Source organism: Squalius cephalus (assembly GCF_949319135.1).
Source record: "Squalius cephalus genome assembly, chromosome: 22".
In the NCBI taxonomy this organism is placed as follows: Eukaryota; Metazoa; Chordata; class Actinopteri; order Cypriniformes; family Leuciscidae; genus Squalius; species Squalius cephalus.
This window is the reverse complement of record NC_137143.1, coordinates 15,639,069-15,657,458: the sequence shown is the minus strand read 5'-3', so window position 1 is coordinate 15,657,458 and position 18,390 is coordinate 15,639,069. Positions and strand designations below refer to the sequence as shown.

The 18,390-nt window shown below is 38.1% G+C and overlaps 1 protein-coding gene across 2 annotated transcripts; it reads right to left on the bottom strand.

Moving 5' to 3' along the window:
- Window positions 1–1,418: 1,418 nt before the first annotated feature.
- Window positions 1,419–18,125, bottom strand: socs7 (suppressor of cytokine signaling 7). Of its 2 annotated transcripts, XM_079856533.1 has the most exons (10): window positions 16,267–18,065; window positions 14,456–14,520; window positions 14,106–14,210; window positions 10,444–10,575; window positions 7,041–7,186; window positions 6,657–6,825; window positions 4,213–4,341; window positions 2,519–2,654; window positions 1,826–1,966; window positions 1,419–1,735 (listed from the first exon to the last, which is right to left on the bottom strand). In XM_079856533.1, exons 1-9 carry the CDS (start codon window positions 17,613–17,615, stop codon window positions 1,846–1,848), a joined length of 2,352 nt encoding a protein of 783 aa, XP_079712659.1. In that variant the 5' UTR covers window positions 17,616–18,065; the 3' UTR covers window positions 1,419–1,735; window positions 1,826–1,845. The 2 variants fall into 2 exon arrangements, with proteins under 2 accessions (XP_079712659.1, XP_079712660.1); XM_079856534.1 differs by lacking the exon at window positions 10,444–10,575 and having other exon boundaries at window positions 16,267–18,125.
- Between the last annotated feature and the right edge of the window lie 265 nt (window positions 18,126–18,390).

Genomic DNA, 18,390 nt, shown 5'->3' with positions numbered 1-18,390 from the left:
TATGACAGTTGAAGGATATATATATGACCAATAGGTTGTCGAGTTTTCAGGAAAAAGGCGGGAGTTGTGAAGACGTCAAAATAATAAGCCGAACCAATGATACACCGGTTTGAATTTCACTGACGTTTAGCTCGCCCAGTTAGAAATGGAAACAGCATATCAATCAAAAGTAATTGACAACAATATCGACCGATCAACCTGCGTGGACTGTGGGTGCTCCATCAGAATATATGGTTGTTGTCTTCTAAAACGCGTTAGGCAACCTACAGATGATGGATGGTGCATCTCAATAATGCAACAACCAGCTGCTTTGTCAACAACTAAATTATGTCATTCTCCAACATGACATTTTGCTTTTTGTAAAAGCTATTTGTTTTGTTACCCCAATATTAGTCAAATTTAGTTTTTATGCATTCCTAGCTGAGTATAAAAACTGAAGTATGGGAAATATTTGGGTGTACCTACTTTTCCATGTGTTGGGGACATATTTGTGCGCAAAATTGAGCTAAATCTGCCTTTTGGGGAAGTCCTCATTTATAAAAACGGCATGTTATAGTATTTATAACCAGCTGCATATAAAAACAATAGAAATCTATATAACACCCTCATTTAGATGTGTGTGTGGGCTGGTAAACCCTACATTATGGGGACAAAATGTCCCCACAAAGTTGGCTAAATCCATGTTTTGGTCCCCATGAGGAAAACAGCTTATAAATCATACTAAGTGATGTTTTTTGAAAATGTAAAAATGCAGAAAGTTTTCTGTGATGGGTAGGGTTAATGTAAGGGGGATCTCATATACAGTTTGTACAGTATGAAAATCATTATGTCTATGGAAAGTCCTCATAAAACATGAAAATACAACATGTGTATATCCCCAGCTAAAAGTTTAGGATAACATCCATCAGAAAAAATAGAACTGTGGTGTTACCATTATATAATGATGGTAGCAAATTGGTAATACCATGTTACTGAAAGATTGTCATAGTCATATGCTATTAATAAAGAGCACCATGCTAATTCACCATGGATTTCATTGAACTGAAATCACCATGATAGTACGTACCAAAATCAAACAAACAAGCACATGGTAACTCATAGAGATCTGCAAGGAAAAACAGATGCATCCAATAGAGAGACCAACTTAAATTCAAGCAATTATAATCCTTAATGATAAATAATGTGAAAAAGTCAACCACCTTATTTTCAAGTTTACTTTGTCTTTACTCAAAATACAGTTCATGTGGCCTGATCAGACTGAAGGAGTTACAATCAGGGAAAGGACAAATAAAGGGGTCACACACTCCACCCAGGGGCAAGGGGCCTGATGAGGAAAGCAAGAAGAACCAAACAGAGACGGATTCACAAACAGGCCAGTTTAAAAACTCCAGTGTAATATAACCTACAGATGAAGGCTTTTGCTAGTACCCCAAGTCAAATGTCCTTGTTCGTTTTTTTTGTTTAACTTATTATTTTTTTAAGTCCACTGTTTGCTGTCCAGTGTCCTTTCAAGTCCTTTGTCTATCATGTCAGTCTCTGGATTTATTTGCCTGCTCAACATAGACAGTATTCCAGCACTCCTCTGTACTCCCTCTGTCCGCGTATTGGTCAAGAGGAGGGGCCAGTCGGCTGATGTTCATTGGCTTCTGCTGGAAGACTGGCAGGGAGTTGGAGCAGAGTTATGCACCAGGAAGTGTCCATGTGCTGTTCCATCTATTACCCACACACAGAAATCCTAAAAAAGAACCCATTTATGTTTCGTTAATTTAATACGTTGGCTACAGGACATACTATATGTAGAATAATCATTGCTGCTAGTACTTACAGTGAAAAGGAGCGTTCTGGCTATGTTTCAGACTCGGCTTCCTGTTCCACGCCTGCTGCCTGGCGCATGCCTTTGATTGACAGGTACATTTCTTCCTCTGGATCATAGTAATAGAACTTCCTCAAGTAGACAATGAGCGGTCTAAGATAGGAAAAATAGGAAAGTTAGTATTTATAGACACTTTGTATGCAATTTTTTTCTGCCTTTAAATTGCTAAGCAATTTTATTTCAATCATACATAATAACAGTGGGTAGACATATGTGATACACCCATAACCTTTCTAGCTCAAATAAATGCTGTTCTTTTAAACTTTCTATTCATCAAAGAGTCCTGAAAAAAAAGGGTTATGGTTTCCACAAAATATTAAACCATTTTTAACATCAGTGATTTGGAATGACTTCTGAAGGATCATGTGACACTGAAGACTGGAGTAATGATGCTGAAAATTCAGCTTTGGCATCACATGTATTAATAAAAAAATTCAATAAATTAAAATAGAAAACAGTTATTTTAAACTGTAATCATATTTCACAATATTACAGTCTTTACTGTATTTTAATTAAAGAAAATATGCAGCCATGCTGAGCACACAAGACTTCTTTCAAAAATATGTTACAGACCTAAAATTTTAGAATTATAGTGTATCAGAAATCTAAATGGGTAAAAAAATGTAAAGTGTGAGTGAGTCATACTTGGGGAGGGGCAGCTCCTGGATGTGGTCTATGCGGACGAGTTGTCGGATGCAGAAACGGCACAGATGCTGGAGTGATTTCACATTGCTGAAGCGTGAGACTGGGTAGAGCAGCTGCACGGGGGTCGGGGGCAACCCTGAGAACGACACCAGACGTTTCATTACACTGACCTTTCATCTCTCACACCCTCAAACATGTTTTTGGTCTTTACGAACAAAATAAACCCTGCCTCATATTTCTGTGCACACTGTTCCCACAAACACTTCAGACAAAAACCATGGTTGTTAGCTAAATCTATTCAAAATATTTTTTTGCTCCTATTATGCTATGTTAAACAATTTTTGGTGATGTTTTACAATAGATTTACATGCATCCAAGGTCAAAAAACACTTGAATTTTCTCATAATATACATTGCAGAATCACCTCTTTTCTCACAGTGTCTGAAACTGTTCAATAAAGGATCCGTTCTCTTTTTTCCGAGAGCCTACTCTGCTTTGATTGGTCAGATGGCCCAGTCTGTAGTGATTGGTCTACCGCTTACAGTGTGTGTCGGAAACAAAACGCCCAATTTCAGCTCCGGAGGCTTCCTTAGCACTTGTATACACAGTGATGCGAACAGTAACAATGGCGTTGGTTGGATTTTAATTCACCCTTCGCCGGAAGTTTGATTGACAGGCGATCTGACCAATCATAATGCCAAATCTGCCATTTTGTCCGACAAGCAAACCAGACAGGAGAGTTAGGGCCATATTTACTAAACAGGGCAAATTAGCATGAGAGCCCAATTCTACAAAAGCAGCGATGGGAGTGGACAATTCTGTGCGTGATCTACTGATGACATTCCGGATCATTTCCATAATGACCAACACAATCTACCAAGAGCAGAGCAAATTAGCGTCTGGTTTAAGACATGCTTTTTTGGGGCAGTAAATAATGGCGTAAAAACCAGTACATCGACTAGCGCAAACCTTAGTAAATCACCTTACATGACTCATTTTCCTCCCATAAATTTTATGTCTGAAAGGAAAACTCCTACAAATGCATATGCAATAAGGTGAGCCGCAAAAATAACCCTTTTCAGCGCAAATTTTTCACTGCGTGTCTTAAGTAAATCCTGACAATAGTTTTTTAACGCCAAAAGAGGGTTTGCACTGTTTCTAGCTGTTAGTAAATCTGTCCCTTAGTAGATTAACGTTGGTTGGACTTGGTGTGTAAAAAATGGTGTGTATTGACGTCTTTCCGCGGTTGAAACAACATACCTTCTGATGTTCATTCATGTTTATTTTGTGCTATAACTAGTAGGAAGAGATGATCGGTTCACGTGCCGCTTGAACTGAGGTGCTACAACGCTCTTTCATGACACATTAAAGAGCCACAAAACGGTATCTGTTTATTTGCAGGCAGCCAATAAAGACAAACCTACATAGATACCCGGTATGTTACAGAAGTGAGACTGGGATTGCTGACGACTCGTTTCTGTAATTCAGAATCGATTCTTTCTTTTAGGAGACAAACTGCTATTTACACACTACGTGAAAGATAACAGTATAATGGGGCACTACTGTTGAAGTACTAATATTACTAAAGCTGAAATAAATAGCTAAATAGCTTCAGGCACTTTTTTGTCCCTAACTGTCATTAATGTCTATTTCATTAATGTCTTGACATATAAGCAGGATATTTGTAGCCTTACCAGGTACACGTGAACGTAGGAAGTAGAGGAATTTTCCATTTTTAGAGTGCATGATGGCTCGCTCAATGAATTCAACCACAGAATGGCAGCGGTCCTCAAATTTAGGGTGGCACCATAAACTGAAGGTTCCTGAAGAGTTAAAGGCAATTTTAAGGAAAAGAAATACACTGAAAAAAACAAAGAAGATATTTTGTCACAGCAAAATGTATATCATTTCTCAAATTATATTTATAACTCTTTGATTTACTATTAATTAAAAATATTTGTATTTTTCAAAGACAAACATTCATTACAAAGTAAAAAGATTATTTATTACAAAGGTCATACCAATTAATTTATATATATATATATATATATATATATATATTGCTTTTTACAACTTTACAACTTTCATTATAAACAAAAGCTAAAATAGCTGTAATATGAAAGTAGAATTTCACTTAGGATAATACTAAAACATTTTGTTAGTCAATGTTTAATTTAGTTTACTTACTATAAACAAATACAACTTCGAAAGACTCTAATGTTTACCATGATGTCTAAAATATGCATCATATTATTGTGTACTAACAACACACACAAAAAAAAAACATACCAGAAAACCATACCAAAACCAGAAGGTAGCCAACACTCTGGTGTTGAGTGAAAAAACTATTTAAACAAAATTGTTTCTATATTATTTTTTTTTCTATGGGGAGTGTTATTTGCTTTTAGACAAACTAAACAAAACAGGTTTAAATTGGAAACCATAATTTTCGATTAGACCAATATAAAAAAGCTAGTGCTGTCAAACCGATTAATCGATTCTAAAACAAAAGATAGTGTTTATATAATAAACATATCGTATATATATTATATATACGTATATATATTATATATACATGTGTGAACACTGTATTATATAAACACAAAATTTTGTTTTAGAATTGATTCATTGCATTTAAATGATCTGACAGCACTAAAAATGCACTTTAATAAATGACACTCATTTAAAAAATGTAATTAGGAATGCAGGAAATTAAATGGGGGTGTGAAAACATTTAATGACTATCGATTAGATTTTTACTGTCCCACTGTCATTCTGCAAGTGATGAAATGTAATCTGTTTCTTCAGACGGTGCAGTCAACAATGACCTTTTAATCGGACTCTGAGGATGTGGTTTAGATTGGAAAAAAAGGAAGGAAAAGTTGGCTACCACAGCTCCAAAAATAGAAAAATATCACTACAGGTGACGTTTCAAGCTCAGCGGCTCTTCATCAGATTGGGTTTGTAAACAAAGGATTTCATGTGTTTTTTGGCTAACACATTCGAGAATGATATGCCAAAAAGGAGTATGTGTGTGTTTATGGATATGTGTTATATAAGGGGTGTAACGGTACATGTATTCGTTCTAAACCGTCACGGTATGGACGTCACGGTTCGGTGCATACAGTCAGACAACGAATACAGTCAGTCACAGACCATCCATACTCCAATCCAGAAGGGGGCGTGCACAGTAATGCAACGCTGTTTGCTATAACCGCAACAGGAATAAGAGCTGAAGAAGAAGAGATGGTGCACCAACCCAACCCAAAACAAGAGTTCAGATGGCACTTAAGAGCTTGCTTGTAGATTATACGCTGAGTTTCGCTCCACAAACTTCACGAAAAGGAAACCAGGACGGCAGAAAGCGAAAGTTCGTTTTCTTTAGTTTACAAAAGCACAATGTTTTGTTTTTATTGTGAGTGTACACAAATAAAAATAGAGTCACAGTTTCGAATGATGTACTGCTCTCATCTGTATGACCCTAAATGCCTGAATATTTTAAGTTGTTTCCGCTCTTATAATGAGACAAGATCATTTGGCATTGTGCCAATTTGTGTCGTTGAAGTCTCACTTACTGTCCAGTGATGAAATATGCATGTCCTGGAAATGAAAAGCCTCAGGTGGCGTTTAACTCGCTGTCTCCTCGTAGAAAGGTGAAGTAGGCTCTTTTTTTCCTTCATGATTTCTCGAAAAAGCGTAATATTGAACTTTTTGCATCTGCCATTGTCACAGCATGTTATTGAACTCTCGCACACAAAGAAATCTAATCTTTTCATTATTCTATTTATTTTGTACTTTTATAACACAAGAGATGCTTTACAGTTTTGTAGCTGTTTTTTTATCAGCCCTACAAAACGATATGACCTATGTAAGAGTACATTCTGTTTACTACTTAGTGCTTAATAATACATTAAAAGAGGCTGTACTGTACCAACTAGGGGACTAAATGCCGCTAGGTGGAACAAACTGAAATTTGCACTACTGTCTGTTCAAAATAAATGAAAAGAGCATTGGGGATTTGTTGCTTTTTCCTGTTGTACCGAACTCGTATCGAACCGTGACCCAAATAAACGAAGTAACGTACCGAACCGTGACTTCTGTGTACCGTTACACCCCTAGCATATATATGTGTGTTTACCTCTGTAGTGCTCCATACGCGTGTGGTGTGTGACTCCCTGTGAGCGAAAACTGAGGCTGAGGATGTATCGTGGGTCTGAACTGTCCCGCACCAAAAACGAGCCATCTGGCTTCCCTCTTAGCTTCATTTCAGCATCCTCCCAGTTCATCGGCCCCCAATACCAGCCACACTGCAGACACACAAACACACACACTGACCATCCAACAGTGCTGCTTATAGAGAAAACATGCAAAACCCGCTAAATAATATGAACAACCACAGGAAGCCACAGATGTTTCATAGTTAAAAAGGTCTGCCGATAAACATGCCCAATGATATTACAATCACGTGACTGGAAATTTTCAGTTGTTTCTTGACTTCACATCAACTAATTTTGTCTCTCACCCGCTCCAGTTCTCTCAGGCTGGCAGTGAAGCTGCTGGAATCGGCTCCTCTCAATGGACACATGATCGGAGCCGGGGCCACTCTGGCAGGGGCCGCAGTGTCCATCGGTGACGCGGCCGAATGAGGAAGTGCTCGGAAGAAAGCATCTGAGACACAAATGGAGCATTTTTTGAATACACCAGCAAATTTTGAGTTCTGATCATCCTAGTTCTGAACTAGACAAGAAACCCATTCAACTAAATGACTACTTATACTTTTTCTTTGGTGTAGATCGTGTCTTGACAAATAACAAATATACACTACTAAAGACAAAAGTTTGTCACTATGCTGATCTGCTGCTCAAGAAACATTTTGTATTATTTTCAATGTTGAAAGACAGCTTAATATTTTTGTGTAAATCTTGAACCTTTTTTTCAAAATTCTTTGATGAATATAAAGTTCAAAAGAACAGCATTTATTTGAAATAGAAATATTTTTTAACATTATGAATGTCTTTACTGTAACTTTTGATCAATTTCATGGATTTCATGAATAAAAGTGTTTTAAACTATAAACTTTTGAACAGTAGTATAAGTTGACAAATAACAGTTTCAATCATTTTAGTTTAAAATGTAGTCTAAAATTGTGTCCATTTTGTCAAGTTTTCTGCAGTATGACAGGCCTATCAGTGTTATAATTGTAAATAGTTAAAAGTACAAACATCCCAAGTTAATAATATGAGGTTATTTTGTATATAACAATCAGACAAGAATGAAACAAAATATGTTATTTGTTAATATGTAATTTAAAATTATGTCTAAATTAATTCGGATGAGACAAGGGCTAGTTGTCACATTTTATTTACGCCAGCGAATATTCATCAGTGCAGGTTTATTTCTGTATCAGCACAAACTTTAAAAGTATTGGATACAAAAATGAAATATTTTCACCATTACTGTCAATGAAAAAATACAATTCACTGAACACACATTGACTTATTGACAGCTAGAGCAAAACAAAGTTGTTTTGAAACAGAATTTACAAAAATTATTCTAATTTCCCTAATGAAAAAAAAAAACCTAAACCAAAATGTATTTAAAATATATTTATTTCATACTAAGTATACTACAAATCCACTAACATATTTCCTGTGATATCGCTTGAGACTTTTTGGAGTACTTCTTTATTGCTGTTACGTCCTTGCTTTGTTAATATTTTTTTCTTTCCAAGAGTCTTTCACTTTTACTTTCACTTTCTTAGTTATGTTTTATTGGCCCACGCCGCTCACCTGGTCGCAATGTTCCTGTGACGTCACTGACCGGCTCTCCAATCAGATCAGTGCACCGTGGCATAAAAGTGGAGAGGAGATAACACTAACAAGGCCCTATAGAAACTTTGAAACTATGTTCTGTGACAGCCCTATATTCTGTGTATAGTGAATTTGTGTATCCCAAGCCGTGTGTTTATTAATTGTATGTAACCGGCTTGTGTTCTGTTTCATCTCCATTTGTTCTACCTCTGTTATTGCAGGTAAGGAGGACAGGTAAGGAGGTCATGCGGCATACATTGTGGACACACTTTGTATTAGATACACTAGTTTAGGGCCGAGTTCCACCTGTTGTATTTTGCGTTTGGGTAGTTAGTGTAGGTAATTTCAATACTTTCTTTTGACAGTTAGGTTAGAGATTGGGGCGCAAGTTGGCTTGGTTTTGTTTTATTTGCCTTTACTCCTCACCTAGTTATGTCGTGTATCTTCAAATGTGTGTTTCTCCCAAATTAATGTTACTCCCCTATACCCATCGATTGACCATCTCAGGGGTCGTAACAATTGCACAATGCACATTTATTAATATTAAGCATAAAATGTGTTTTTAATATCACTATTAGTAGGGATAGTATGATCTCTGTATAACATCAGTCTTTAAATATTTAAAGTGTACTTGCAATAGGTCTACTTTAGCACAATCAAATATACTGAAGTATATCTTTAGTTGGACCTCAGCACTATTTCTGGATAACTAAAGTGCAAAATAAGTTGTTCCAATTTAGCAGACTTTAGGTATACCAATTTAGGATATCAAAAGTACAATTGCAGGGTATTTATATTAAGTACATAAATATGTAAATGTATTTGTAGTAAACTTAGCATAAATATATTTCAAATACATTTTGGTAAATTTATTTTTCACTCGGGTTAATAGGGTTCTGAACTGGATGTTTAAAACCAAACACACAACTTATAGCATATCACACTGCAGGACACATCTTTCACAAGCTATGCTTCCATCCACATATTTAATGAGCATTTTGGGATAAAATGCATAAAAAAAAACAAAAAAAAAACGCTGGACGGAAACGTCAATATGTGCATACATTCTAAAAATGCACATAAAAAACGTATGTGGTCAATTGAGGCAGATACATTTTTTATCCGATAAGAAGACATGCGCATAAACTACGATGCAAACATATTTACCGAATGAAAAACTCTTGTGACTTCTTCTCAACAGTGGATGCGGTTGATAACTGGACTAACCAGTGGACCAATTACAGTGCACAACATCTCAAATTTTGGTTTGGTCATTCTGAAATACCTGAACCAAAGTCTGTCATCAGAATAATTTGGTATAATGACCTCCCAGAAGCGTCTCAAATGATTGTGTTCCCAAACACCATACATCTGAACGCAGATAACATGACAGCATTTATGGTTAAGGTTTCGCCTGCGCGCTCTGAGACGCAAGTCATTTATGATGTATAAAAAGATCTAGTGGCTTCCTGAATTGCAGCAACTTTTACTACAGAAATGTTGCGCTAATTTCCCTGGAAGGGATCATTTTGTTCTCTTCAACACATGGGATTGGAAATATTCCAATTTTGCACATAAGTCAAATTCGCAACTTTGGATGGAAACATAGCTAGTGATGAAGTGTGCATGCTGTTATAGATAATAAAGTTACCAAATCTTTAATATTACCATCAACCTTTATATTTTATACAAAAGTTATATGTGAGTTCTTCAGCAAATTAACTACAAAGCTTAAGTTTGAACACCATCACGCTCACACTTCCTCTCTTTATAAAGTTAGTCACTAGTCACACTGCCTTCTTCCTCCAAACTGCGAAAGGAACCGAGAAACGAAACCACGCGGTCAACCAAAGCCTTTGTTTGACAAAACGATACATGCGGCAGATGGCATGTATTGTCTTTGCCTTTTGTCTTTTCACAAGAAACATCACAGATTACATTCACACTTTATTCCATTTCCCTTTATGTTTGATGGAATAAAGTTGCTTCTGAGGGCGGAGAATGAGCCGGTTCGCAGAAAGGGAAGGGGATGTTGGAGTCTGCTCTCAGAACCAGAAAGGTGCCCTGAAACACCCTTAAACACAAACCGCCCCCTCCACTTCACCCAAGTCTTACCATTGAGGCTGAGACTATGCTGGATGGTGGCGTGGAGAGGGGGAGGAGGAGGTAGAGGCAGAGGGAGAGACTGCAGGGACGCCCCCATTACACTCACTAGGAAAGGCCCAGGCTGCGGCCCACCTATATCGTCTGGAAGAGAGCAGGAGGGAGGGTTCAGAGCCAGGAGAATAAGGAGATGTCACAGAAAAAGCAATGGAAGCGTAGAGAAGGTTAAAGTCTATTAGAATGAGACAGGAGCCTGGGGCGATGAAGAGGAATCAGAACATGACTAAAATCAGCCCTAACACCATTCAGCTTCAGAGCAAAAGGAACAGCAACAATATTCTTGCATATATTACCAAAAAGAGATCAAAATGCAGCCAGATTTCAGAAGATTTTGATTAGACTAACATTAATATTACATGTGATTTATGTATGAATAATGTAGTTTTGCCTGTATGAACCATAAAGGAGCAAGACAAATCCTGCAATTATGTTACAATATCTGATCCTCTTATAGCACTTGAAGACTAAGACACCGTGACAGGAAGCATATGACATGGGGAACTGCAGCATGGGTAAATCCACACGCTCGTATGTGCATTCAATCACATACTCACGACACTGGAAAATTTTGTTTTTTTCTACTTTAAAGGAACATAGCGGGTTTAATAAAGTGTTTCATTGAGATACTATTCTAGTTTTTAGTAATATTTTGAATTAGATTTTCTTTTTATATTTTCGGTTTTCATTGTACTAACTTTGTTAAACTAAATGAAAATGAGTAATGTTGTAAATAAAATAAGTGTACGTCTTTTAATATTTGATTTTATTTCAACAAAAGCGATATTTTTTATGGCTTTCGTTTGAGTTAACTCTACACTGGTTCAATACAATCTTATTTGACAGCATTTGTGACAATGTCGACTATCACAAAGATTTATTTTTAATTTATTCCCTTACTTTAAAAAAAATGATGGGTTACAGTGAGGCTTTTACTATGGAATTGAATGTGGCCAATCCGTACAACTTAAACTCATTGTTTCAGTAGTAAATAATAATAATTGAAAACAATAAGAGTGTTAACATGATTGTAGTGGAAAATCACTTTTACCTACAGTGTAAAGTTATATCCAATTTTTAGTAACTCTAAAACATCTGTAAAAATTATTTAAACAGCATCACAGCTCAAAAATACATAGGTTTAAACAAAAATAATTAATGTAAGTGATTGTTATAAAGTTATAAGCTTTGAAATTCTACTTTTAAATACTCCAAAGATTGTCTCTAGTCATATCTGTTTCTTTCTTTTTTCAATAAACAAGTCAAGTTAGATTGTTATGCTAATCAACATCATGCCACAAATGCTATACATTGAGCTTAAAGGGATAGTTCACTTAAAAATGGAAATTCTGTCATCATTTACTCACCCTCAAGTTGTTTCAAACCTGTATGAATTTCTTCTGCTGAACACAAAAGAAGATATTTTGAAGAATGTGGGTAACCAAAGAGTTGATGAACCCAATTGACTTCCAAAGTATTTTTTTTTCCTACTATGGAAGTCAATGGGGTTCATCAACTGTCTAATTACCGAACATTCTTCAAAATATCTTCTTTTGTGTTCAGCAGAAGACAGAAATTCATACAGGTTTGAAACAACTTGAGGGTGAGCAAATTATTACAGAATTTTAACTTTTAAGTGAACTATTCCTTCAACTATTGAACCCAAATATTCATATATACCTCTACTCTCAACCTAAACATACTTCAAACAAAAATCAACTTCAAACACAACGAGTGAATAATCCCACATACCTAATCATCTTTGTTCCCTCATGACAAAGACCGCTTCAGATCTAAAATCTGTCTCTCTAGTATTCAGATTATTTCAAACTTCACACTGAGACCACACTGAGCTGACGAACAGGAAGAGACTGTGGAGTGGTCTCACTTTATTAGAAAAGGAACTGCTCATCTGTGTGACAAATACTGGTAAAGCTTAACCACATGTAGGCTTGCACAATAACTCATTTTAAGTGGCGCTTCTCTGAATTATATGCTTTCAGAATGCAATCAGAGACTCCGGTAACCATGAAATGAAAAGAATGAAGGCCGAATAAAAAAGGGGAAATGAAAGGACAAAGTGGAAGAATAAGCAAGTACGTTGACGTCCTACACGGAATCTTTAACATCCGCCTTTGGTTCGCTCACAGAGGTGAGGTGAAACAGATCATCTTTTAAAACTGCAGTGGCATAATCTCAAAATTCTTTTTTGAAAACTTGTGTTTGGATTTTGAGGGGAGGTACTTTGATCTTTTACTTTAAAATGTCAAAAAAGTAATAAAAAAAACGTCAAGCTCCTATATTATCAGATCAAATTTAAGGAATATTTGATTGACAGGTGAGTAGGCAGTCCTTTGATGTTGTCTGAGACCAGCAACGAAGCTAAGTCTTTCGCACCGGGTATTTCTAGAAACTGGTGGTTCCCCGAGAACTAATGGTTCCCATAGGAACATTTTCCTGGTTGCATCCGCACCGCCAGTAGGACCTCTGAAGTGACGTAAGCCACGCTGGTTCTTATGACTTTTATTTTGACGGCGAGGAGGACCTTTATTTTGACGGCGCTGAGAATGCCAGCCCGAGCACTCTCCGTGTTCATTAGTTTACAATCTGTCTAACAGTGCTGTCTAATGCATTATTAGATAGAACTGTTATACATAGAAAGACAGTATATAAAAAGTTATTAGCGTGTACTGTGTGGTTGATGTCCAGTGTTGCTAGCTGAGCAGAAACACATAATCATGTTTCGCTTGGTCCCCTCAAAGTTGCGTTGGATTTTTTCCTTAGCTTAAAGGTTAAGAGGCCCATCTATCACTGTTTTCAATGTTTGTAGAGTTAGTTTCTGGAGTAAATACAGAGGCTATAATCTGTATTTTTTTCATAGCTTTTTTAAAAATGGCGGGTGCTGGTGTTTCGCGTGTGTTCGGCCAATCCGCGTACACTAACGTTACTGGTAGTACCTATAGTGCTGGTTTAGACCCTACTCTGAAGTAGGAGCTAAATTGGTACCTCCAAAAGGAGTTTCTAGAACTAAAATCGTTCTTAGTTCCTTCGGTGCGAACACGCCAAATTCCGGGTACTTCCGCCAAAAGTTCTAGAAACTATGAAAAGCTTCCTCCGGTGCGAAAGCCCCTTATAATTACTTCGAAAACAGCGACTTTACCCCCTCGTTGCCGAGAAATATAATGTAGCTGTTCAGTAGCGAAGCTATATTATTAATAAACTGAACTTCCTGTGTGTGCAGTGCAATCTAACTTAGATTATCTAAGATCTCGGTGTGCTAGTGATGTGTGCTTCAATGAAAGCAGCGCATTAATATAGAACAGTGATTTATGACTGTTTTTACTGTGTTTTTCATCAAATAAATTCAGCCTTGGTGAGCATAAGAGACTTCTTTCAAAAATTTCAAACAATCTTACTGACCCCAAACTTTTGAATGTAACCGTAGATAGAGGTGACAGTACAAAGGATGAAGGGAAGATACCCGGGGAGGGATGGGGGAGGTTACTGGAGAAATATTTAAAAAGTATGAAACAGATGGAGATGTGAAAGGTAAGAATGAAGGAAAGCAGAAACGAAAGAGATCAAGGGGGTGTGTGAACATCTGTAGTGGTGCTCACCTAGCAGACTGAGGCTCCGCCGAGGGGGAGGTGGAGGAGTGGGAGGGTGAGGGGAGTTCCTTCCTCTCTGAGAGATGTCCACATCCACCAACGACACCGTCTCTCCTGCAACCAGAGCAATAGTACTTAATGACAAGAGCCATAAGAACGACATTTGTTACAATAATGTAGCATCATTCCAAAGATTGGCCTAAAATGAGACTAATCTCATCCAAATCGAGTGCCTGTGTCATTATATTTCCCATGCACTGTGTAAGCTCATTAGTGGCTTGCAAATGTGCCTTCATTTAATGTATTCCAAGGATTCCTTTAGGTTCTAACCCAATATGTTCCCCTAAATCTTCGTTTACCTGTGAAAACGGGAGTAAAAGAGGCCGCAGAGAAGGCACTTTGTGCCCTTGTTAGTCCAGGTTGGCTGCAGAAAGACAATCATCATTTTAATTATTAAAATAAAAAAAGACAACACATTCATTTACATTAATTCTGTATCTCAAAGTTTATCATATCATTATTTATTTATCTACAGTTTATAATGAATTAGAAGTATACATATAAGCACACTTGACTCACCTGAGGTCAATTATGACTTTGCGACTATCATATAAAAACAAATCAAAAGTACAACAGGTTTAATGAAATGTGTTTTATGATAGACCTTTTATGAGAGATTTAAAAAAAAAAAATGATGGAGAATGTGAAGTGAGCAAAAAGTGTCCAATTTCACTATTGTGTGTGAAGTGGGGCTAAATCATTGATTGAAATGTTAAATATTTTTGGGATAAGACTATAGTTGGTTCCATAATGCTGTCTATTTGTAGGTAAACCCAGAATACTTCAATACACCATAGGTTCTCTATGCAATTTCCAATTGGTTTTTAGAAAGAGGTTTATTATTTAATAGTACATCAATGTCTGTTTTTCTACACTCCTAAGAAAATGTGTAAAAATGTGCTTGTTACAATGGTAGTGACCTTAAAGGGACAACTCTACCTTATTTACCCCTTTCCTCTATAGATATTCCCTTTAAAGGGATAGTTCACCCAAAAATGAAAATTGTCCATCAATTGAGTCCATCAACTGTTTGGTTACCAACATTCTTCAAAATATCTTATTTTGTGTTCAGCAGAAGAAAGAAATTCATACAGGTTTGTAACACCTTGAGGGTGAGTAAATGATGACAGATTTTTTGGGTGACCTATCCCTTTAAGTGGCTACCCCAGTGACTAGCTTTTGTACCCCTAAAGATAAAATTCTTGTACATTTTTTCTGACAGTGTAGGCTACTCCATAAAACTACATACAGAATTTGAAGGAACCATATAGATTACTAACCAGGACTAACGGTTGCACAAAAACTCATGTTCTTGTGAAAGCTGTAGTCATTAGGCTACGTGACAAGTTGTTATTAACTTTTTAAAGCATTATAATAAGGTTTATTAGTTAACATTAGATCATGTATTAATTAACTGACATGAACTAACAATGAGCAATACATTTGTTACAGTATTTTGTGTCAGTATCACTAACTTTGTTAGTGTTAGTTAATAAAAATACAGCTGTTCATGGTTTGTTCATGTTAGTTCACAGTGCATTAACTAATGTTAGCAAATACAACCTTTGATTTTATTAACATATTAGTAAATGTTGAAATGAATATTAACTTAGATTAATAAATGCTGAAGTATTGTTCATTCTTAGTTCATGGTAGTTAACTAAGGTTAATAATGAACCTTACTGTAAAGTGTTATTTAATATTATATATATATAATATTAAATAACACTTTAATATTATATATATATATATATAAAAAAAAATTTTTTTTTTTTTAAACACAACTGCTTAAAAATCCACTTTTGAGGTATGACTGTAGTTTTTATTGTATGAAAACAACCATGAAATTGTCTTCAAATTATGTTAACCTCAGAGCTTTTTAACTAAAATCATTAACTAATCATAAGATGCCATTCTAAAGAAAGAAAGAAAGAAAGAAAGAAAGAAAGAAAGAAAGAAAGAAAGAAAAGAAAATCCCTGAGGGAGCTCAGGAAAATCATAAATCTTGTTGTTGAATGAAATAGTACAAATTAATAATAAAAGAATACAACAATGTAATCATAAGATCTTCAATATTTCATTCCAAGGTTGTTTGGGCAGAGGAACTCACCTGGCTGTGTCTTGTTCCCCACCGCTCGCTCCAGACATGTCCACTAAACTGCCCGCTGAGGATATGGAGAACGTGACTGAGGGTCTCTTGTCCAAAAGGTTGTTAGAGCCACTACAGCTTTTAGTTCTAAAAAGTTTACTCAGGCGTATTTTAAGCGAGCCCTTCCTGGATTTCCCTGGTACTTTCAAAGTCTTCTCTCCTCCGCTGGCCGCGGAAAGATGCGCCCGGGTCGTGTTCCTGTCCGACCGGGCCTTCGGTGTGGACGCCTGGCTGGAGCACGGGGTGTCCTGGCTGGATGCGGCTTGGGATAGAACCTCGGGAGTCAGTTTATCTGTGGTGGGAGCCTGAGGCCTGGTGTTTACAGAGTCTCGCAACAAACAACACGCCGGTGAGCAAAGTCCCCCGGACACCGCCATAGCTTGTCCGGACAGCACCGACGGGAAACATTTGAGCGCAAACGCACCCGGCTCATTGTTTTGGGAATCGGTCTTCTGACAGGCATTGATGCCCAGGCCGTTCACCTCTTCTGACCCGAGGCCCTCCAGAACCAGCAGAGCGTCGCTGGTCTCGGTCGGGTCATCTCCCTGCCTGATTCCAGCCGAGCCGAGCATGCTTTGACACGAGCAGTGCTGCAGCTCGCCGTCCTTCAGTAGGAATTCGGGTACCGGAGCGACTCCCAGCTCGCCGAATTTCCTCGCCAGCTCCAGGACAGGACCCTCAGGCAGAGCCGTCGTGCAGCTCCAGCCCGGCTCTGTCATCGAGCCCGTTTTGTGATCCACCACCGGCGGCCAGTCTTGTTTGTCTGTGATCAAGCGATGCCGGTGACACAGTTCGGCTCCCTCCGTATCCGTAGCAACCGCTGGCAGTTTGAGCTGTGGATGCAGCGTCCATGTAGGCGGATGCTGAGCGTCCACAGCGCCAGACTCCGAAGCGAGTACCGCTTGCTCCTCAAAAGCCCTGCGCTGATCCTCCGATTTGTTCTCGGCAAATCCTTCAGAGTCTCTCGATATGTTTCTGAATACCAACAGCTGAGGCCCCATTCCACCTCGGTGGGTGAGATCGTACCCGTGGGCCTCGGCTGAATGAAGAGGAGGCGGCGGCACAGACAGCGCAGGTCTAGTCGCCATCACTCCCGCGTCAGGTGCCTCCGTTCCGCTGGCCTGCGGAGCTTTGTTCACCGCCGAGATGTGGCCGTGATTCTGCGTGCATTCAAAGTTCCCCTTGATACCCACCGTCAGTCCAGTGCCCGATGACAGATTCCCATTCTCCTCGTCCAAGCGGTCATCCTCGGCCGCGGAGACCAGGCGCATCAAGACAAAATCGGGAGACATATCTTGCGCGTTGTTCATTATTATTCCTCAATATACTGAAGGAATGAGCGATATCAGCGTTTCACATTGCTCCAGTCATGAGATCTCGTTTGTGTGATGATGGTAATCCTCTTGGTAACGTTAGCCCTCTCACTCAGCGCCAGACAATTAGTGCATTTAAACTCTATTTCAGTCGCTGCTTCAACATTGCGCACGTCCTCGTCTCATTTCGCGTCCGGCCTTAAAAATCTCCACGGATCTTTGTAGGGTCATACATAACGCTTCGTTTCACGCAATCCTAACGGCGTCTGTGGTCACATTACTGTCGAGGCCCCACCCGCCCGCTCACTTCCGCAAATTCGATGCGTTTCGTGTTTGGTCTTATCGGTGCCATTGCTGTCCACTTGGCTGCAGGCTATGTGCTGTCCCCCTTAGTGACGTGCACCGTGCTGTAATGTTGCTTTCATGTCATTTACCGCGCTGTTGTCTGGAAGATGGCCTTACCAACTGATGTTTATGATGCATCAATTGTAGTGGCATCGCCTTGCCGCACGAATTCACCACTAATTAAACTCTCCTTGCAAATCGGTTGCATTATGAGTCAACGATAACTGACTTGCGCGATTTAGGCTAATCATTTGAATGACTCTCATCCTGATATACAAAACATGAAAATAACAATAAAGCATGGTGTCAAATAGAACCGCAGTTATTCATTATATTATGTAGCGTGTATAAATGATAACTTATTTAAACTAATAATTTATCATAACATAGGCTGTTTTTATCAACAGGGTTTTTATGAATGTACATG